Source organism: Rhinichthys klamathensis, unplaced genomic scaffold (assembly GCF_029890125.1).
Source record: "Rhinichthys klamathensis goyatoka isolate OS25496 unplaced genomic scaffold, OSU_Roscu_1.1 h1tg000123l_1, whole genome shotgun sequence".
Lineage (NCBI taxonomy): Eukaryota > Metazoa > Chordata > Actinopteri > Cypriniformes > Leuciscidae > Rhinichthys > Rhinichthys klamathensis.
This window is the reverse complement of record NW_026606660.1, coordinates 9,652,725-9,676,197: the sequence shown is the minus strand read 5'-3', so window position 1 is coordinate 9,676,197 and position 23,473 is coordinate 9,652,725. Positions and strand designations below refer to the sequence as shown.

Genomic DNA, 23,473 nt, shown 5'->3' with positions numbered 1-23,473 from the left:
ATTATTTTTATTTAATTGATTTAATAATTATAAAAAAATAAATTTAAACTTTTTAATTATTATTTTAAATCATGTAATTATTAGTTTATTTATTTATTTATTTATTTTAAATTAATTATATAAATTATTTAATAAAATTACATACTTTATATACATTACTTGTTAATAGTGTAAATAATTGCTTCATATTTATATCTATATATATATATATATATATATATATATATATATATACTGTATATTTTGTTTAAATGAACTCGTGTGCGTGTGTGTGTGTGTGTGTGTGCGTGCGTGCGTGCATGCGTGTGTGCGTGCGTGTGTGTGTAAAACCGTTTGGTGGTTTGATCTTACAGTCATGGATCGTCTCTTCACAACAGACTGTGCAGTGAAGTGCTATACTATCAGGTGAGACATACCTGAGCTGCTGCAGACCGCAGAGATTACAGCTCAACACCACAACAGTTCTTATATACACAACATGTAAGAATAAACCAATCCTGCACAGACAGACTGCAGTCCTTAATGACAAAAACACACCAGGTTGCACCAGGCAATTCTTAATGCTTCTTCCTTCACATAGTCTCCCAACAAAGGCACGATTAGGAGCCAATGCTTTTTTTTTACCTTTAGAGGGCAAATACCACAAAACCAATTTCACAGTAGTTCTTAAAGTGGTAAAGGTCAGCAGGCAGGGTGTCGGAATGTTAGATTTTTTTTTAGGTCCGTTACGGATGGATTTTGATAGTTTTAATCTTGTTGCGTCACACACTGACTGCAGATGGAGTGTGTGTCTAGGAGTCGCAGGTCCTGTCGCCATGGGCTACGGATGTCACACGGAACCTAGATGTCAGAGCAGACAGGTGGAGATGCCATCATGTGAAAGAAGCCTGCTGTTTCTCACACTCGATCACTCTGAGACAAACACGAGATGCACACACACAGACAGGCACAGGCTGTGTGACTGATTCATCCAGCAAAATGTGCTTCCTTGGGAAATGAGACTAAGGGGCTGTTTACACTACATCCTTTTCAACTAAAAACGAAAAACATTTAATGAGTTTTGGCTGTTCATTTACACGACAATGGTGTTCTGCGGCCCTGAAAACGCATACATTTGAAAACAAGATTAAAAGTGGAAGTTTTTGAAAACGATACCCTTATCATCTCTGCGTGAACGACAAAAACGTGAATTTGGGAAAATGGTGACGTCATGCGTATTACGAGTTTAGTCAGTAGGGGCGTAGTGTTTCTTTACAAAGTGACAACGCCAACTACTGGCCTGGGATGAATAATACAGCAGGTTTTTAGGTGTTTTCGTGGATCCGTGTGAACGGGGAACGATTTGACAACGTTGCAAAAAAACCTACAAAGGAATAATACATTGTTGTCGTCGTGTAAACGTTGTACCCTAAACTCTGATTATGTCTGAACGGATCAAGAGATTGATCACTTTAAGTGAAAACTATACATAAAGTATATAGGCATATTGTTATTCTGAGTAATATAATATCCATTAAAAATGTTAAAAAGTCCAATTAATAAAATGAAGATGAATTAAATTGCTGTTTGAATGATCTTGATAGCTATTTGAAAGCTTTATTTCTTAATTATTTATGTATTATATATATATATATATATATATAATACATAAATAATTAAGAGCTAAAGCTTTCAAATAAAGTATCTTTTAAAATAAAAATAAATGTTATATATATATAACATTTATTTTTATTTTAAAAGATACTTTATTCATAATGTTTCTCTTTAACTGTATAACTATTTCTATTTACTGTATATAACGCCTCACTCCTTTAGTGCAGGTTGCTCTGGGTGTGAGAGGTCAGATCTTACTATAGTGTTTTTGTATGAGCGACGAGTCAGTAAGATAAACAAACCCCTCTCCTCATCTCCTTATTTTAGAAAGCTCAAATCCTCCCTCATATAGACTGACCTTAAATGGTATCTACCATCCATCCAACCACCCAAGCAACCTTTATTTATAACATTGGGCACTGTGCCTGCTCCAAACCTACATTAACATTGTTGGCAGATCGCCCTGTACTCCCAAAAGAGAGGCAAGAAAATCATGGATCCCCGTAGTATTAGCACTCTGTAAATACTCACTAATGGCCTGTTTTTTTTTTTTTTTTTTTTTTTTTTTTTATTTATTTATTAAATTGGTCTTCTGTAATGAACACATCTCTGTCTCAGACTGCTTGCTCTTATTAAAGATGTTCTCCTGGAGGTGACCGAGGGTGTACGCCATCCAGAGAGGACCCCAGTCTGAACTGCAGATGTTGACGCTGTGCTTGAATGCTTCTTACAGCCGGTGGATTTCGTCTGGGAGGACAAAGAAAGATTTGGAGGAGCTTGATGCATCTAAACTAGCCAGCATTCCTCTTGTTGGTTTAATTGGTTGTTTTGCCCAGCTTCTTTCCCTAGCCATTTAATAACAGTTGTGCTGCCTAATGGCGTAAGACTTACCGCTGAGATTGAAAAGCCCTCGCACAAACATAACCAGGTATGCACGTTGTTCTGCATTTAGATGAGGGGGGCAAAGAGGCATGCTGGGATACAAAGACAAAGCCATCCACAGGAAGTACCTGTGTACCGCAGGAAATCAAGTGCACAATCCTATTTGAATTAGCTTGTTAGCAAGAATGTCACCATGTATTCAGGACTGGGGATGGATGAAATAGTTTAAGGAAAAAACAAAATATTGGAGGAAGAATGTGTGAAAACTGCAATCTCAAGTGTTTTATATGTGTATAAGTGAAAGTGGAAAAAAAGTGAAAGTGACATGTATGTGCCAAGTATGGTAACCCATACTCGGAATTTGTCCTCTGCATTTAACCCATCCAAGTTAGTGCACACACATTAGGAGTAGTGAGTAGTGAATGCACACACACTGCAAACCGTGGACACACACATCCGGAGCAGTGGGCAGCCATTTTTTGCTTTGGTGCCCGTGGAGCGATTGGCGATTGACTGCACCTCAGTCATTTCCTGTGAATGAGAATTGAGTATCAAACCCGCAACCTTTGGGTTACCAGTCTGACTCTAACCATTAGGCCACGACTGCCCCAAATGCCCTTGTGTCAGAATTTATCATTCACAAGTTCACACTTACAAATAAGTCAGATAGAATAAATGGTGTATGCGTATAGGCGTGCTGTCCGTGGAGAGGGCTCCGAGTTTAGAAATTGTCCCGAACCCAGAGTACCCCCCCCGTATTCCTGGCTGTGGTAGGGCACCTGGCGCTCAACAAACCTAGAGTGACGGGTCGGGGTGGTGGAGGGATGCTGAAAACTGTGGAGGAATGTCAGTGAGTCGACTGTGTAGGATAGACGTGGTAATTACTGATGACGAGTTGATTGGATAGATTATTTGAACGTGCGCCTCCCGGCCTTTGTTAATGAAACATCATTAAATATATCTCAGATTACAAATCTTTGGACTTAGAAATGACTAGTTTTTATGGTAACGCTTATTAGGCAAAAATGTTTACATGTGTTTGGTTGTTAATGACATATAATAATGATAATATTTTTATAAATTATTTTATATATACTCTAAAATGTTGAGGAACAAAGAAAGCACACTAGGCACTAGGCAGTACAAAACATTCTTGTAGAGTTCACTAGTTAACTAACTTTAGCCATTTACATTGTTTTTACATATTAGGGCAAATGGGAGTGAATTTGTAAGTATGATCTTGATGAAGATGTGAACAGTTTTTACAAATCATAACTGGGTGATTCTTCAACTATAAGCACTTTTGGACATGTAGACTTTTAGAGAATTAATTTGTCCAAGGGTTTTGTCCAAATGGTCTAATTTGCAATAAAGTGGTGCAGGTACAGCATTATGTCAGAACCTGGTTCCTTCGAGATTTTTCTATGTTTTTTTTGTTTTTTTTTATCTGTAAAATAAAGCCTATGGTAAACATAACTTGACGATACTTTGACGTTTTGCTCTACAACGTAAAATACACACAACCATAGTGAAAACGTGAATTTTGAAGCAGTTATGTTCATTTTTGAAAACATAAGTTTTTAATAAGGAACTAGATCAGACAGTTTGGGGTGTGAGTGTGTGCAGTGTACAGTCTGGGCTCTATCTTGCACCCGGCGCAAATGACTTTGTACACTGACGCATGTATCATTCCTATTTTGCACCCGCGCAAAGCGGACTTTTCCCCCCACAGACACACGTCGGTTAACTAAGAAATACACTTGCGCTCCCCGGGGCGGTTCAGCGCAAAGAGGAGGCGTGTTCCGGCGCAAACTTTCCCTCATGCTATTTTGCTGTTCTATAAAACAATTGCGCCACTGACCAGAAAAAACCTAGTCTAAAGTCAGTGGCGCGTTGCGCGTTGTTCATAATGCTATTTTAAGCGCGCATGCTTGGCCATAATGTAGCGGGTGCACAACGCGCATACACTTTGATTCTCTCATCAACACAGATGCAGCAGTTTTTATTTTTGCAAATCATACATTATAACAAGGAAAAATATTAACACATGAGGGAAATCATTGTGGTGTCCATGAAGGACAGTTTTTTTCCTCCCACGCCTGTTTAACCGACGCTGATTTGGGTGGGTTTCACCCATCCCCATACAACGTCACTTCTCTGTCTTTCACGGTCCTGACAAGAACGTCGGTCTCCTCGGCTGTGAACCGCTCCTGGCGCGCGCCTGGTAAATCCGCCGTTATAATAGCAATCCGCCATGCAACATGCGCACCTGCTCTTAAAGGGAATTATCCCGCTGGGAAAATAGCAATGGCGCCGGGATCCGCCCACAAAGTTACTTGCGCTTTGCGCTTTGACACTTGCGTTTTAGATCGTTAAAATAGGGCCCTATATGTTAAAGAACAAAATGTCAAAGTATTGTCAAGTTATGTTTACCACAGGCTTTATTTTACTCATAAATCTTAAAGCTGCAGTCCGTAGCTTTGAGAAAGTATTTGAGAAAATACTTAACCAGCCAGTAACCGGTAAGCTTGTAATAATGTTTTTAATTCCAGTGGTACTGGTGGATTTCCGCGGGAAATTCGAGCATGTCTTTGCGTCATTACGTCACATCTGTACCAACATGACATCATGACTTTGCGTAAACATACACGCCACTTTCAAGTCAAGTGGCGTGTTATCTATACGCATTTTGAGCTATCCGCGTGTATGTCCACGCCGAAACGAACCGTCATCTTTTGCGTGTATGTCTACGCCGTTAAATGTCCACGCCGTTAAATGTCCGAGTGATTCCGCGTGTATGTACACGCCGTTAAAGCTGCAGTAGGGAGTTTTGAGAAAACGTTGACTTAGCCTGAAAATTTGAACAAGCACAACTTACAGGTCCCACCCCCTTGCTCTCTGCTGCGCTACAGCCCTCCCTCCACAGCTCGTCCTCCACAGTGGAGCCTGTCGTGAACGTGCAGGCTAGTAAACAGGGCCACCGATGACGGGGGATAAAAAGTTTTATGGCACATTCACTAATAGGGACTAAACGTCAATAATATGCTTTACATTGACTATGGCCTGCCCATACTTTGACTACAAACTTGGTCCTCAAATCATTATGTATTTTGCAATAGCCTGCATGTAACTTTATAACGTTGCACTCTTTCTATAAGTTATAAATAGCTAGTAAGATAACGTTAATATAACGGTAAGTAACGTTACAGTATGTAATTAATTATTCTAGCGATATATAATGCTAGATAAGGTGTGCTAGTACATTATTTCAGCAACATGACAAGCTAGTGAATTAGCAGGTTTCAATTGTTGCTTAGCAGAGTGCGTGACATTTTATCTACATGTTATGCGGCTAGAGTTTTGACACCGAGTCAATGGGCTCTGTGTAATTCTTTCTTTTTCGCTTGTTTATCGTCATCAGTCTTTTTCCTTTTACCTCTTTGTTTTATGAGCAGGTGTCACTCGAGAATTGGCAGTTTAGGTTGTTTCTCCATCATAAGCACAGCTGCAGCACGCCGGCAATCTTGAGTTTGAACGACGGCTCGCGCTGTGCAAGAGAGGGGTGTGATCAGCGCGTACACGAGCGTGATTGACACTGCTAAGACATTCCTCCTGGCTCTGATTGGTTGTTTCTGACCGGGAGCGTGTATTTCTTGCAAATGGCAATAGGACCACTAGGAGGAGCCAGAGGAGCTTGATTTTTACACAGATTATCTGTCTCATATTCTACTGTCAGGACATAATGACAGTTTTAGCAAATAAATTTTTTCAAAAGTTACCTACAGCAGCTTTAAATGACCGAGCGAATAAAAAGCAAAATGTAGATCTACATCTGGGGAGCGATATTTTTTTTCCTAGGATGGTAGGGGAAGACTCATAAATGGTATTAACCCCAGTGACGGGTAGGTTTAGGGACGGGGTTGGGGTAGGTCATATATTTATATATACAGTAATGTAACGTTAAGTCAACGGCGTTGATAAACACGCTGAAAAGCGATTATGCGTGTTGATAGCACGCTAAAAATGGAAATACGAATTGGCGTGTCATACATACGCCATTTCATGAGATCAGTCTGTCTGTACACATAAAGAAGAGTCTCGGCTAGTAGGCTATATTGCGTGTGAGGATGTTGGAGGAGATTTATAGCCTTTTCTCACAGCACTTGATATAATTAAACTTATTAATTTGATGGCGGATCCAGAAAGGTTCAAACGACAATCCCCAGTGACAACAGATTCACCCTCTGTAAAATGCAAAAGACTTTGTTCGGACTTCGGAGTGGCTAACTTACAGAAAAAAAGAGACTGCAACCGGCCCATGCGAAAACAAGGATACATATCGGAAGGTCATTACATGTAGTCACGCAATGCTGACATTGTGAACATTAACAATTTGAGAACAAAGTATAATTTACACGGTTTTGCCTGATATGATAAGCGATTTTTAGATTTAATCAGCGCGATTTACTGCAATGTCAGAACCAGAACAAAGGTGGATGTTACTTACTTGTTCAGATGACATTTTCCGGTGAAAATTCTTATGTTGGTCACACTTCCAAAAAGAATAATCTGTGATTCTGAGTGACAGTCTCCACACCGGTGCGGTGACTGACAGCCTCACACTCTCCTCAAAAATTGTGTTCATCCGCGCTGTGCCATGTCGAAGTACAACTCACGTAAAGTTGATAATTCCGCGAATAACTGCAATTGCAGATTTCGAACAGAGATGGCGACAAAGAGGAAAAACGGCGGACTGCAGCTTTAAACCCCATTATAAAACCCCATAAAAAAACTTCCGGGATCTGACGGATATCTGCACCATATAGACAGAAATGTGTTTGTTTGTCGTTAGTTAATTCATTCCACTTTAACATTCCTACAACAATGTCATTCACATGTCAGATTATGTATTATTTAATAGCATTCTGTGATGAAATTGTTGGTGGTGAGAATGACATTTTAAACATTTACTATGGGAAAATGTACAGTATTTACACAATAGATATATAAATGAGTTACATTTATTTGACTATTTGTTTAACTTTTCATAGTGTTAAACAAGGTAATTGATATGATTTTTTTATAATATATGCCATCCTTGTACCATCCTTCAGTCACAAGATACAGTTATATACAGTAGGTTAATATTAATTCGTTATGGGTTCTGTGCAGTGGTGTATACATTAGCTTTTTTTTTATCATCATAGCTCTCTATAGAGCTCTCCGTTCACTTTATATAGACCTTTCAATTCTGTATAAAGTGAAAAAAGAATTGATGTATCTCCCTTGTGACACAATTTAATTTTCTCCCAAGATTGTATAAAGAAAAATTAGCCCAAGTCAGAAACCTAATGTTTCCCAAAGGCTACAAATGTATAGATTTGTTCCCAGTGTTCGCACCTCCGGTGGAGAGAGAAGACAGCCTGTGATTAAAGACATTCTCTCTGAGACCTGCCGTGTCAGATTCATCTGAAAAACACCTCTCGCGACTCCATGAGCGCTGCGAGACCCCTGGGCTGCATTGCAGATCTGAGGGGAGGGTCACACGAGAACAGAAACCTATTTATTATATTGAGTGGCCTTCTCGAAACCAGCCGTCCTCTCCATCTCGCCTGGATCCTGCCATTGTGATGGAACCGCCTGCTTTGATCCCTGTTGTAGAAAGCAGGTGTGCTGATGAGACAGAGTGAAGACGATGTTGTTGTTCTAATGTAACTCTGTTGTTGGCCGTGTCTTTCTTCCTTTTCTTTTCTGTTTTTGATGGGCAGCCCTTCAGTACATGTAAAACAGCCTTCGGACAAAGATGTGCACTGTTCTATTTCCCAGGGAGCCTCTGTGTTTTTGATGAGCTCTGACAGAGTTCTGGTTGCTGTCCAGGGAGCGTTTGCGGTAGGGCTTTGAGTTGCGTGTCTTTTGGTGTGGCTGGCATTTTTTGGGGCTGACAGTAACAGCCTTGTGCTTTTGTGTCAGCACGCTCAGCCGGCCATGCTGACGGTTTTACAAATGAGATACAACTGATCATAATGCTTGTTTAGTGCTCTTTCTGTCCCGGCAGACAAAGCCAGTGTGACCAATGTGTGTATCCATGAACTGGGCTTTTATACTACTGTTAAAAAGCTTGGTGTCTCTTAGAGAGGGTGTTCAGAGTATATGTTCTTCAGAGTATATTGCAGTGGCTATATACATACGACAGTCATCATGTTTTCAGGCCATTTCATGTTTGATTTTGATGGGACACAGTAGGTGGGTGAGTTGTTTACTTACTTTTTAATTAGTCTTCTAGATTAAAGATTCAAGATTACTTTATTTGTCCCTTGGGAAATTTGTCTTGGACACAAAAGCTGCCACATAAAATACATACAATTATAGTGCAGTAACAGACAGAAACAAAAAAGTGCAGACACAAGTGCATTTAGTACCTACAACACAGCCCCTCATTTCACACCCACCCCATGTCCCGAATTTAGGAGATTCACCGGCAAAGGGACGAAAGAGTTTTTATACCTATTCAGTTATCTTTTCCTGTATTTAATTGGAATCCTATAATTGACCTGATGGGAGCAGTTCGTACTCTGAGTACTGGACATGCCAAATATAATTTTCCTAGCCTGTTTTAACTATGGTTTTCTCAAAGAAAATTTGGAGGGAGGGATGCTTCCTCACCCCATCACTCTCATTGCTGTGTGAACCAGTCTATTTGTGATTTTTAACTTAACTCATATGTTACCAAACCAAGCTATGATTCCGTAACGTAATACACTCTCTATCCCAGCATGATAAAATAACATCAATACCCTCTGTCCAACCCCAAACACCCTGAGTCTTCGCAAGAAGTTGAGTCGCTGTTGGATCCTAGTGCATACAGAACTCACATGGACATTCCAAGCCAAATTACAGTCAATATGTACACCCTTAAATTTGTTAGAATGAACCTGTGTAATACAAATGTTATGGGCCAGTAATGGAGTATGGTCCCCCAGATGTTCTGGATCAACAATCATCTCTTCTGTTTTCTTGGTATTTACAATGAGATGATGGTCCTTGAACCATTGTACAAACTTTCTAACCTCCAAACTATAGCCAGAAATGTCAGTGTCTGTATCCCAAGATGGCAGTGTCATTCGAAAACTTGACAATAAAAGTGCTGGGATGACTGCTTGTACAATCGTTTGTGTATAATGTAAACAGAATTTGAGAACTCACACATCCTCGCGGAACACCTGTATTGATGACTTTACACTCAGATAATGTCTGGTTCACTCGGACCTGCTGGGTGCTGTTGGTCAAAAATGAGTGATACCACCTGATGATGTATAGGTTAACGGACATTGGGTTAGTCTTTCCATTAAAGCCATTATTTTGTTCGTTCAGACCGATTCGCGAATGCTCAGGAAAACAAGAGGTGGTATTTATCGCACAGACCAATCATAACCAGTGTGATGGAGGTATTGCCTCCTCTCATGTGACTTTCCCCCATTCATTCTCAACTAACCCCCACCAAACCCAGCACACGCTTTAGGGGGTCTGTTAAAAGTCAATGGGCTCAGTGGAGGCAAGATTCACGGACCCCGACTGAAACTTTAACTGCTGGTGTCGCTGTTGGACAGATTACTTTAGAAAAACGAGTGATTGTGTGGTTTGCTAGAATGTGAATGAAATGGGCTGTTTAGTGTTTTGATGGGTTTCCAGTGCAGTTGCAAGCGGGCGACCAATGACTCTCTAAATGCAAGACCTTTGCATTTTTTAGCTGCCAAGTTCTGGATATGACTTGCGTTTCCATACGAGTTACATTGTTTTAGTTCAAGTTTGCCATTGTAAAAGCGAATGCACATAATCCCAGCTGAACCAACCTGACCTAGAGATATTAAGACATGGAAAATACAGAGGTTTGAAATTAATTAACGTATTTATTTAGAGAGTTGATGATGTGGTACACAGCATGTTTGAGGGAATTTGCTCCATCTGCATAAAGTGCTGTTACATAATGCCCACACAACTCTGCCAGTGATTTCTCCATGAAAAGTTCTAAAAAGTTCAAAAACAACTTCACCATTTACTTTGAGCATGATGTGTTGTGTGTGCAGATGGCCAAACTGGCAGGAAACGCAGAGAAGTGATTCACACCATTGAATAACAGGTCTGCAGTACAGTTGGTGTGATGTCAGTGCAGCACGGTGCTTTTGAGTTACTGAGCTCTGCAGAATATCTGTTCACCAGTTCAGCACGGATGGCTGCTCTGACTTTACATGTTCAACATGGGGTACTATAATGGGATGTGTATGTGAGCATGTTTTTTTTTTCATTTAGTACTTTTCCCAGAACACAAAAAAAGTACAATTTACCCTGATCATCTGATTCAAGTTTACACCCCCCTGCTCTTAAAGGGTTAATTCACCAAAAAATTTAAATTCTGTCATTAAATACTCACCTTCATATCGTTCCAAACCCGTGAGACTTTCGTTCATCTTCGGAACACAAATGAAGATCTTTTTTAATTCAATCTAAATTATTTCTGTCCCTGGCAAATGGTAAATATTCTGTTTCTGGGAGCTACGCAACTACTACTTTGACTCTTCAAAAAGTTCATAAAGAGTTTGTAAAACTAATTCATATGCGGTTTAATCCAAATTTTCTGAAGAGACATGATCGCTTTATATGACGAACATGTTGAATTTAGGCTTTTATTCACATATAAACATTCATCAACTCACACATCATTTGTGGTAAACGGAAGTTGAAGCATGTTCGCTTGACGTGCAAGAACAATGAGGTTAATTCTCGTGTTACGCAGCACGTTTGAGTTTCCGCAAGAACCAATGAGGTTCATTCTCGTGTTACACAGCATGTTTGAGCTTCGCAAGAACCAATGAGGTTCATTCTCGTGTTACACAGCACATTTGAGCTTCGCAAGAACCAATGAGGTTCATTCTCGTGTTACGCAGCACATTTGAGCTTCGCAAGATCCAATGAGGTTCATTCTCGTGTTACGCAGCACATTTGAGCTTCGCAAGAACCAATGAGGTTCATTCTCGTGTTACACAGCACATTTGAGCTTCGCAAGATCCAATGAGGTTCATTCTCGTGTTACACAGCACATTTGAGCTTCGCAAGAACCAATTAGGTTCATTCTCGTGTTACGCAGCACATTTGAGCTTCGCAAGAACCAATGAGGTTCATTCTCGTGTTACACAGCACATTTGAGCTTCGCAAGAACCAATGAGGTTCATTCTCGTGTTACACAGCACGTTTGAGTTTCCGCAAGAACCAATGAGGTTCATTCTCGTGTTACACAGCACATTTGAGCTTCGCAAGAACCAATTAGGTTCATTCTCGTGTTACGCAGCACATTTGAGCTTCGCAAGAACCAATGAGGTTCATTCTCGTGTTACACAGCACGTTTGAGTTTCCGCAAGAACCAATGAGGTTCATTCTCGTGTTACACAGCACATTTGAGCTTCGCAAGAACCAATGAGGTTCATTCTCGTGTTACACAGCACGTTTGAGTTTCCGCAAGAACCAATGAGGTTCATTCTCGTGTTACACAGCACGTTTGAGCTTCGCAAGAACCAATGAGGTTCATTCTCGTGTTACACAGCACATTTGTGACCCGATCTGGCGAAATGAGTCGGAAGTCGCAACGTTCTATTTTAAGATATGGGCCGATTATGTGGAAAAACAATGAAATAATAGTTGTTGTTCTTTTGTGCTAATTTCAAAGAACAGACATTCAAAAATAATCTCCCAAAGTTTTGTAGTCCAGATAATTGAGTAAAGGTATTTAAATTACTATTAAAGTTTACAAAGTTTTACTAAATTCGCTGGAAATGAACATTGCTTTTCTCAACTCCTCTCGTCACCTCTGAGCATTTCCCGGGTATCCCCTGAAACGTCACTATCTCTGCTCTTTAAATGGTGTTACACGTTGTATAGAACCAATCAAAAAGCTTAGAAATGTACACAAATGCTGATCATTTGTCGATGGGAAGCCGTTTCGACTGACCGGCACGCGATTGGTCCAGCCACCCTCCTGTCAGACTCGCAGCGAGCGCTCTGTGTAATAAACAAGCTAGCAGATCTCCTCAGAAAGATTAAATATTATTAATTTGAGAAATGTCGCTGTCAAAAGCGAGCAAAGTTGCCAAAGCGTCATCAAGCCCCCTGGCCATTGCACACTGAGTCCGCGTTTTTTTCGTATGCGTTTTTTCGTATTGATTCGGTGGCTCCGAATTGTCAAAACACCATTCAAACTGCTTGCTACGGATGCGAAAAACTTACGATTGTTTTTATATAACGGATGAAAGTTTCGTAGTGTGCAAGCGTGATTAACGTGATTGACAAATGTGAATGAGTGTAGCTATTTATCTACAAGGAGAATCCATTAATGTGTTTGATTAACCCAATACTCCGTTATGAATTTGTTACGCTGTTATTGTCAACTAGCCTACACTAAGATATGATTGCATAGATTAGCATTATTTGATCTCTGTTTCCTTGTCTCTCTGCCTCTCACTTTCTCTCTCTCTCTCACACACACACGCACACACACACACACACACACTCTCTCTCTCAAGCAATGTAGCACCTCTGTTCAATCTTTCTGATTTTAGTACATTTTTGTAAAAGGTAGGCCTACTGTTAAATTATTTATTCAAATAAAAACTTTAAAATAATTTGAGCTTCAGCCTGGTTTAATAGCATTTATATATTAATGTCTTTGGTCAAATTAAGCTGTAAAATAAATAGTGTATCCCTTTAAATGTAATGGATTTTGAAAGATATCAACAAAAAACGGGCAAAAAACTTTAAAAGCGATTTTCTCTGGTTTTCAATTGGAAAAAGAGGGCAGACGACCATAATTCAAATGTGTATATCTTTACAACCATTCAAGGTATGACTTTGACTAGGATATCAATTGAAAGCTTAAGGTCACCTCTTTCCATTAATACCAAAATCTCAATTTTCAAATTTGGGTCACTGTGACTCATTTTGCTGGATCAGGTCACATTTGAGCTTCGCAAGATCCAATGAGGTTCATTCTCGTGTTACGCAGCACATTTGAGCTTCCGCAATATCCAATGAGGTTCATTCTCGTGTTACGCAGCACATTTGAGCTTCGCAAGAACCAATGAGGTTCATTCTCGTGTTACGCAGCACGTTTGAGCTTCCGCAAGAACCAATGAGGTTCATTCTCGTGTTACGCAGCACATTAGAGCTTCGCAAGAACCAATGAGGTTCATTCTCGTGTTAATCAGCACGTTTGAGCTTCCGCAAGAACCAATGAGGTTCATTCTCGTGTTACGCAGCACGTTTGAGCTTCCGCAAGATCCAATGAGGTTCATTCTCGTGTTACGCAGCACATTTGAGCTTCGCAAGAACCAATGAGGTTCATTCTCGTGTTAATCAGCACATTTGAGCTTCCGCAAGAACCAATGAGGTTCATTCTCGTGTTACGCAACACATTTGAGCTTCGCAAGAACCAATGAGGTTCATTCTCGTGTTAATCAGCACGTTTGAGCTTCCGCAAGAACCAATGAGGTTCATTCTCGTGTTACGCAACACATTTGAGCTTCGCAAGAACCAATGAGGTTCATTCTCGTGTTAATCAGCACGTTTGAGCTTCCGCAAGAACCAATGAGGTTCATTCTCGTGTTACGCAACACATTTGAGCTTCGCAAGAACCAATGAGGTTCATTCTCGTGTTACGCAGCACATTTGAGCTTCGCAAGAACCAATGAGGTTCATTCTCGTGTTACGCAGCACATTTGAGCTTCGCAAGAACCAATGAGGTTCATTCTCGTGTTACGCAACACATTTGAGCTTCGCAAGAACCAATGAGGTTCATTCTCGTGTTACGCAACACATTTGAGCTTCGCAAGAACCAATGAGGTTCATTCTCGTGTTACGCAGCACATTTGAGCTTCGCAAGAACCAATGAGGTTCATTCTCGTGTTACGCAGCACATTTGAGCTTCGCAAGAACCAATGAGGTTCATTCTCGTGTTACGCAGCACATTTGAGCTTCCGCAAGAACCAATGAGGTTCATTCTCGTGTTACGCAGCACATTAGAGCTTCGCAAGAACCAATGAGGTTCATTCTCGTGTTACGCAGCACATTTGAGTTTCGCAAGAACCAATGAGGTTCATTCTCGTGTTACGCAGCACATTTGAGCTTCCGCAAGAACCAATGAGGTTCATTCTCGTGTTACGCAGCACATTAGAGCTTCGCAAGAACCAATGAGGTTCATTCTCGTGTTACGCAGCACATTTGAGCTTCGCAAGAACCAATGAGGTTCATTCTCGTGTTACGCAGCACATTTGAGCTTCCGCAAGAACCAATGAGGTTCATTCTCGTGTTACGCAGTACATTTGAGCTTCGCAAGAACCAATGAGGTTCATTCTCGTGTTAATCAGCACGTTTGAGCTTCCGCAAGAACCAATGAGGTTCATTCTCGTGTTACGCAGTACATTTGAGCTTCGCAAGATCCAATGAAGTTCATTCTCGTGTTACGCTGCACGTTTGGGCTTCCGCAAGAACTGAGGTTTGTTCTCGCGCGTGAAGCAGGTTCGGTTGAGCTTCTGTTTATGTCCGCTGATCAGTGTGGGTGAGGGTGAGTGATTAATGACAGAATTTTAGTTTTTGGGTGAACCATGCTTTTAATGCATCGTGTTTCCTTCTTGAGCATCAGTGAATGTTTTTAGCTTTTGTAAATTTGAGTCCTCAGTGTGAGAAGGTGGATCTCAAAACCATACAATCACTGCTGTGAAGGGTTCAAATATGCAAAAGGTGCTTTGGAAATTGGAAAATGAATCATCCAGGTAACGACACACATTAATCAAGGGTTTGCAAACTTATGAACATTGTTCTTTTTATAAATTCAGCTTTTATTTTGTCTTGTGAACTATATGTAAATATGTTATGTGAAATATCGTATTAATAATTTTTATGATCCCTTTAAAATTATTAACATTTTTGTAGATTCTGGAAGTGGTATGTCTATCTTTTATGTGGGTGACCCTTCTTTGTTTGTCCCTGTAAGTCTCTGTGATCAAATTGCTCATCTGAGAACTTCACTACTTGCCAAAGCAAATGTAAATGAATACAGTGTCAGTGTGTTTTAAAGTAGAACAGAGTCTCCTTGCATTTACTTGGGCAGATGTTAACACTTTTTTGCATTCAGATCTTGATGGTTTCACGTTGACTTATTTTTCCCACATCATCTAGTTCAAGTCCATGTTTATTTTTTGGATCCTGTTGAAAGCACGAGAGGTCATTTGTCCGTCTTTACAACCTTTTTTATTTTCAGAATGTAGAAAACAATATGTGAATAATGAAGAGGCATGTAACTAAAATAGGGTGAGTGTGGATCCACTTCTACATTGTGTAGTGCAGATACGTGTAGCGAGATGCCAGACCTCAGACATGCTATATGCACACAAACACACACTTTAACCTGTCGTCAGTGAGATTGCAACCAAGCAGTTGTTCAGTCACACCTTTTGAAACCCATCTCACGCTCCCCACATGAAAGACTCTGCAATGGCGCCACATGAAGAGCCGCCAGTCTTCCCAGCAGCTCCGCACATATATTAGCCATTAATTAGTTGGGCATGTGCCAGAAATATGTTTTCTACGAGGGCAACATCAATGGTTGTTTTTGCCTGTCAACCATTTTATTTATTTATTGTTTGCGTGATGCTGTTTTTCAGTGTATTTAAATTGATTTGCATTAGCTGAAGCTCTTCATTGGGAATGAGGTGATGTTTGCGATCGATTGGGTCAAAGATGGGGTTGATATGCTTGTGTGTATGAATATTATAATGCAGTCTCAATGATTTCACTAGATTGTGCTTCTTAACCCTCTTGTGCTCTAATTTTTGACCGAATTTTTTATTAATTTATTATTCTTTATATTCTTTTTAATTCATGAGAATGGTACGAAACTTGGTAAAGGTTACGGCACTTGCTATGTGAACACAAAAAAATAAAAATGAATGGACATGATTTGAAAAGGTTAAATGGTCCTGGGAAAAAAAGTCACACTTGTACTAGTTACGGTCAAAAATAACCGCATTGGAAATGAATTGGAAATGAATTTCATCTAGTGGAAACATTTGGTACTGTGCCCAAACAAAATCTTACTAAAAGATCTTTTTTGAGATATCAAGCTCAAATTTGGAAAACATGTTGTTTAGATTTATGGCTTTGATTTTCTCACAGTTTTAGAGTTAAACGTGTTTTGGAATATATATTTCATATAAAAATTGAAAATAGTATTTTTGTGCATTTTTCATAAGAATTAAAGTAAAATTCCATAAAAATTTTTTAGTTCACTTTTTAAAACTTTTTTCACTTCAGAGATAATCTGCCACGTGTCGTCTTTAAAAAATTGACCAAACTTAAGTCTGTGCTTCAACTCATTCAAGATTTATGACAGTTTAAGTTGGAAATTGCATTTTCAGGTCTATGCCCAAAAAGTTAATAAATGGATTATAACTACTGCATAAATATAATTTAATACCATAAAATCCCGAAAAAATACAACATTTTAAACTACCTAAAACACAAACTAAAATATTGTACATTCATTTCATTGAAATGAAAAAAATTCAAATTGAAACCATTTTTGACCGCCACGAGAAGAGCACCAAAGGAATAGTTCACCAATACATGAATGTACTTACTCTCATGACATTCCACTATGAAAATCTTCCCAGTTTTTTTGTATTTTGTATATACACTATTATCATTTTTAATATTTCAAATAACTTTTATTTTTATATTTTAATTTTTGTTTAAGTTTTTGTATAATTTTGTTATGTGCTTTTGTCATTTTTATTAGTTTTTGTCGTTTTATGAAATTCCTACTTGGCTTTAATTTATTTTTATTTAAATTTTAGTACTTTTCAGTTTTCAATTGTGAATGATATGTGAACGATATTTGATAGTTACAACATAATTTTCAGCAAATAAAAGATTTTCAATAAATAATTAAAATTTCGGCCATGCCTTATTTATGCAAAGGTATTCATAATGTACTATATTGCATTATATATTTTCATGAATAATTGTAACCAAAGTAAAAATGTATTATACTATCTGCAGATTCCTTGTTATTGATTGAATTCAAATTCCTGCCTAAATAAATAGGGTTCCCTTCAGACCAATTATTTGATTTTGAAAATATGTAGTTTACACATCATTAGTAGTTCAAATTCAGATCCATTATATGGAAACAAGCAGCCTAGATATTATTCAAAATCTCATGTGTTCCGCAGAGGAAAGAAAGTCAGAGAGGAATAACATGAAGCTGATTAAAGTATTTTGGGGTGAACTTATCCCTTTAAGAGTGTTGGTCCATTAAACTAATTCATTTAAACATTTAGCACAATCGATTTGGTTCATTTTTGGATGCGTTTTCTCAGTGTTAATAATTCATTCTGTTGTGAAATGTCCCTGAAATCACACACTGTTGTTTTCCCCATGTCAACAATGCTCACGCTGTCTATTTACGACTGTGTTCTGTTTGCTTTTCTCCTTCCGCTCATCCCTCGTCTATCCCGCTGAGTTCCAATCTAAAAACCTGTCAGAATTGCCTGCTACCATCCTCTCTCTCTCTCATTTCGGGTTGCCGTGACTAGTTACGGACGAGAGATGGCCTCGGCCCAGTTTCGGTTCTGCAGCGTATCGTCCCTACGGCAATCAGACCATCAGTCAGCAGCAGCCAAACAAACACACACTCACTCAATGAAGCCCTTGTGCTTCTCCATGTGGGGATTGATAGTGAACATCTGGGATCTGGTCGAAATCAGAACAACTTATTCAAGTCTGGTCTCACCAAATCATGAGTTAATTTAGATTTGCATAAACGGTTTTTGGCAGGCCGCATCATTACTTTCTACATGGGAGGAAAAAGAGACAAATAGTCAAATTAACAAGAGAACTAATGATGAGAGGACAATATTATCATTATGTCCTCACTCTTTTTTTTTTCATGTTTTCACACAGGTGACCTGCAACTGTTTCAGCATCAGTGATGGAGAGCTGCAGGATTTGGGGGTGGGGCTTTACCCCAGGTGAGTGACATGAGGGACATCCCAGCATGCTTTGCACTGAACATAGAACAATTGTGGACATTATTAGTGCTACTTGCTAAGAAAAGTGTCACGGTTAATCCATACTTAGCGTTCGTGATGAAAAAAAATCCATAAAAAAATTATTCCATAGTATATATATTATTCCTTTTTTTCTTTCTTTCTTTTTTCTTTTTTTTTTACATCAAACTAAACATTTAATTGCACTTAACATGAATTAAAAGTGTTGCATAATATTGTTGATCATTAAAATATATAAAATATTAATAATATGATGATATTACCCCAGGTGAGTGACATGAGTGACATCCCAGCATGTTTTGCACTGAACATAGAACAATTGTGGGAATTATTAGTGTCACTTTTATTATTAATAATAAATAATAATAATACATTTTATTTCTAAATGCGCTTTTCTTAAACCCAAACCCGCTACAGTAAAAGACACAAATACAGCAAAGCAATACAACAATTAAAAAACAGTCTTAAATAAGTGTGTCTTAATCAACTTTTTAAAATGTTCCAACGTTTGTGCATTTCTGAGGCTAAGAGGAAGCACATTGCATATATTCGGGGCTTTATATGAAAAGGCTCGTTCCCCCATAGTCTTAAGCTTACATGAAGGCTGATGTAGCAAAAGAGAATTGACAGAACGGAGAGAACGGGATGGAGTATAGGGGCTAATGAGTTCACAAAGATACTCTGGAGCAGTCCCATGTAGTGCCTTGTAAGTTAAAATCAGAATTTTAAAATCAATTCTCGCATTTATAGGAAGCCAGTGCAACTGTGAAAGCACCGGTGTAATGTGTTCACGAGGAGAATGAGTGAGGACGCGGGAGGCAGAATTTTAATATACTGTAGCCTTCTGAGAGATTTAGCTGGAAGACCAGAGAACAAAGCATTACAATAATCTAACCTGGTTGTAAGGCATGTATAAGCCTTTCTGTGTCTGCAAAGGAGAGAAAAGGTCTAAGTCGAGCAACATTTCTCAGATGGTAAAAAGCAGTTTTTGAGATGTTTTTTATATGTGTTTCAAATGTTAGCTGTGGATCAAAAATGACTCCAAGATTCCTCACCTGTGAAGTGGGAATTACCATGCTGGAATCAACAATTAAACTAATCTGCTCTGCCTTACGAGTAGCCGCCACTGTACCAATCAGCATCAATTCAGTTTTTGAGCCATTCAGCTTCAGGAGGTTATTCTGCATCCATACACTGATCTCTGTTAGACAACTACGTAAGGCTATTAATGAGCAGTGAACATCAGGACTAGTGGTAATGTAAATCTGTGTATCATCAGCGTAGCAATGATATCCAAGATCGTATTTCTTGATGATCTGCCCAAGTGGAAGCATGTAGATGTTAAATAAAATTGGACCCAACACTGAGCCCTGGGGAACTCCCTGTCGAACAGGCACGGTATCAGATTTGTAATTCCCCAATCTTACAAACTGGGCACGGTTTGTTAAATAAGACCGAAACCTTCTGAATACTGCACCAGAAAGAGACAGCCAATTTTCCAGACGATCTAGCAGAATAGAGTGACAAATAGTATCGAATGCAGCACTAAGGTCTAATAAGACCAAAATACTGCATGCACCAGAATCTGCAGCAATAAGAAGATCATTTACAACCCTCACTTGAGCTGTCTCAGTACTATGCCCTTTTTTGAACCCAGATTGAAAAGGTTCAAAAAGACTGTTCAGTGCTAGGTGACGATTTAACTGAATAGCCACAACACGCTCCAGAACTTTAGCCAAGAATGGTAGGTTTGATATAGGCCTGTAATTGGACGAATCAGAAACATCACAACCAGGCTTCTTAAGGACTGGTGTAATGGCAGCAATTTTTAAATCTGGAGGAATAATTCCAGAACTCAATGATAAATTTACAATTGATGTCATGTGAGGGCAGATTGATGCAAGGCAGTTCATAATAACCAAGCAGGGAACCGGATCTAAAATACTGGTGGTTGAGTTCATGGACTTAACTGTACTTATGATAAAATCAACTCCAACCAAGTCGAAGTTCGAAAAAGTTGTGTTCAGAGGATTTAAAGGCTGAGTATCAACTAGCTCAACAGGATAGTGATTAAAGAGCTGTATATGCCCTCAATTTTGCAGAGAAATAATGAAGAAACTTATTACACTGGTCGACAGAGCAATGAACAATGGCCTTAGTTGGTTTAAGAAGATTTTAAATAAAGATTTAGAATTACTTGCAGCATTACCAATGATGCTTGAATAATAGTTCTTACGTGCAGTATTCAGAGCAGAATGGTAAGCAGACTGTTGTTGAGTGTAAAGAAGCCTATGTATCGTCAGGTTATATTTTTTGTTGCCGTTCTAATTGCCTTCCAACAGCTTTCATTAGACATACTCCGGAGTATACCATGGACAGGGTTTCCTAAATGTAACAGCCCGTTCCCGCACAGGTGCAAACTCATCCAGAAGTGCAGATAGCATGGAGTTATAGTGCTCTACGGAGTTAGTAATAGGAAGCTCAGAAAGAGAAGTAGAAAAGAAAGTGAAGTCCATGTGCTTGATGTTACGGAATTTAATAATGCGTCTAGAAATGGATCGTGATGACATGACATTTATGTCAAAATTAATAAATCTGTGATCACTTATACTCATATCAATACTATCCAGGGATTGAATACCAACACCAGCAGAGCAAACCACATCCAATGTATGGCCCAACCTATAGGTCGGAAAAGTGACATGCTGTGTAAAAATCAAAATCATCCAAAATGTCCAGAAAGGTAACAGTATTAACACAACTAGGATTATCAATATGAAAATTGACATCACCAGTTAACACCATAGCAGCACAGAGTGGACTAAGAAGTGTCAACAACTCTGTAAACTCAGAAAAAAATACAGGATTTGGTTTTGGTGGACGATAAATAAGCAGCACAAGAACAGGTGAAACACCATTGATTTTAAAAGCTAGACATACAAATGATGAAACACAAGGAGCATCAATAACATTGACTGATACATTAGGTCCAAATATTACAGCCACACCACCACCTTTACCAGAAGCTTGAGGCACATCGATGTATTTGTCTCCAGATGGGGCACACATATTCAGATTTAAATAGTCATTGTCTTTGTACCATGTTTCACTGAGACACATAATGTCTATATTTTTATCGAGAATAGTGTTAGTGATAATTGCCGTTTTATTGTTTATTGACCTCGTATTATTCATACTTGGGGTTAGTGATGAAAAAATCCATCAAATAAGTATTAATTATTGCAGAAAATACTAACTTTTTTACATCAAATTAAACATTTAATTGCACTTAAAATGAATGAAAAGTATTGCATAAAATTATTAATAATGAATATAAAATATTATTATGTTTAAAATACGTGATATTACCCCAGATGACTGACATAAGGGACATCCCAGCATGCTTTGCACTGAACATACAACAATTGTGGACATTATTATTGCTGCTTGCCAAGAAAAGCATAACCGTTCATATTAATCGTATGTAGAACTGGATTTAAAAAAATCCATCAAAAAAGTATTAATTATTGCATAATATTAAAAATATAAACTTTTTTTATTATATTTAAAATATGTTGATATTACCCCAGATGAGTGACATAAGAGACATCCCAGCATGAAAAAGTGTGGAAATTATTAGTGGTAATTGCTAAGAAAAGCATCATTACTAATATTGATCAAACTTAGGGTTAGTGTTGAATAAACCTTCATACAATTATTAATTATTAAGTGTTCTTTGAAATTGCTAATTAAAAGGAAAAGTTATTAAATAAAAAGTCAAATTAAATCACATTAAAAAATATAGGGCATAATTTCCACTACAAGAAAACATTTTTTCTTCATGAATAAAGTTTTTTTTTTTTTTTTTTTTAAAAGCTTGTGTCCTTGTTTATTAAGGAGACATGAAAATCATGCTTGAGATGAAATATAGAACGTGGACTTCCATACTTGAAGTTTTACTTTGTTTTAGTTTTGCCCACAATGCTCTTGTGTCTCTGTTAGGCCACTGTTCTTATTTTCATGCCCGGCAGATTTGTGTGACAGAAAACATGTTTGTATTATTAGCTCTGCAGTCATAAAAAGGGATTCTGACATGAGTTAGGATTACATGCTACGATTTGCTCTTTGCTGCTGAACATGCCTCAGGGAAGCTCCCGTTCACACACACACACACACACACGGAGGGGCTGAACCAAAAGCAGCACAAGAAACGAGAATAATTACACATAAACAGACATTCGGCTTTCAATGTGACTAAATTACAACTTGCCGAGACGCATTGTGAGCTCTGAAATAGAGGGGATTTCCTCTGCAAATTGCTTTGTGCGTGTATTTGGAGTGAATCCTTTGGGCTGAAATGCATCTCCTAAGAACCACTGAAATGCTAAAAAACACATTTTAAAGCTTCCGAATGGAGAGTGACTTGTTTAGTATTGTCATTTTAAAAATGTGTGATGCTAAAGTGTATGCAATGCATGTAAAATCACCATAGATTTCACATTAGCTGTAGTACAACATACTTTATATTTAGCCTTCTGGTTGCTGCAGGAGTGTTTGATACAAAAAAATGACAGGAACATTCTCTGTGCTATCTTCTTCCTCCTCTATCGCTCTTCTTTCTCTCTGTTTTCTGTTTGTAGAGGGGGATAGCAATTAAAATGTGACAGGCCAGTGTCAGTGCACCAGTGCCGTCACGCTCTGCCTTCTCCCTTTGAGGCGGTGACAGGGCCGAGACCTAGAGATGAACTGCTCTTAAATTACACTTTTATCAGTGCTGACGTCTTTCATAATTAATCTTCATGCCCACATTTGTCACCAAGTGGCTTTTTTTTTTCACCTAACAGATGAGCTCTTGATGGGGTCATGATTGTACGGTGGAATTTCCC

General features: G+C 38.7%; 1 protein-coding gene across 1 annotated transcript in view; it reads left to right on the top strand.

The window, feature by feature from the left end:
• Positions 1-23,473, top strand: part of smyd3 (SET and MYND domain containing 3) — a 216,450-nt gene that overhangs the window by 148,405 nt on the left and 44,572 nt on the right. The window contains exon 6 of the mRNA XM_056256150.1: positions 18,481-18,548. Coding sequence (XP_056112125.1) covers positions 18,481-18,548 — 68 coding nt within the window. The remainder of the gene's footprint in view (positions 1-18,480; positions 18,549-23,473) is intronic.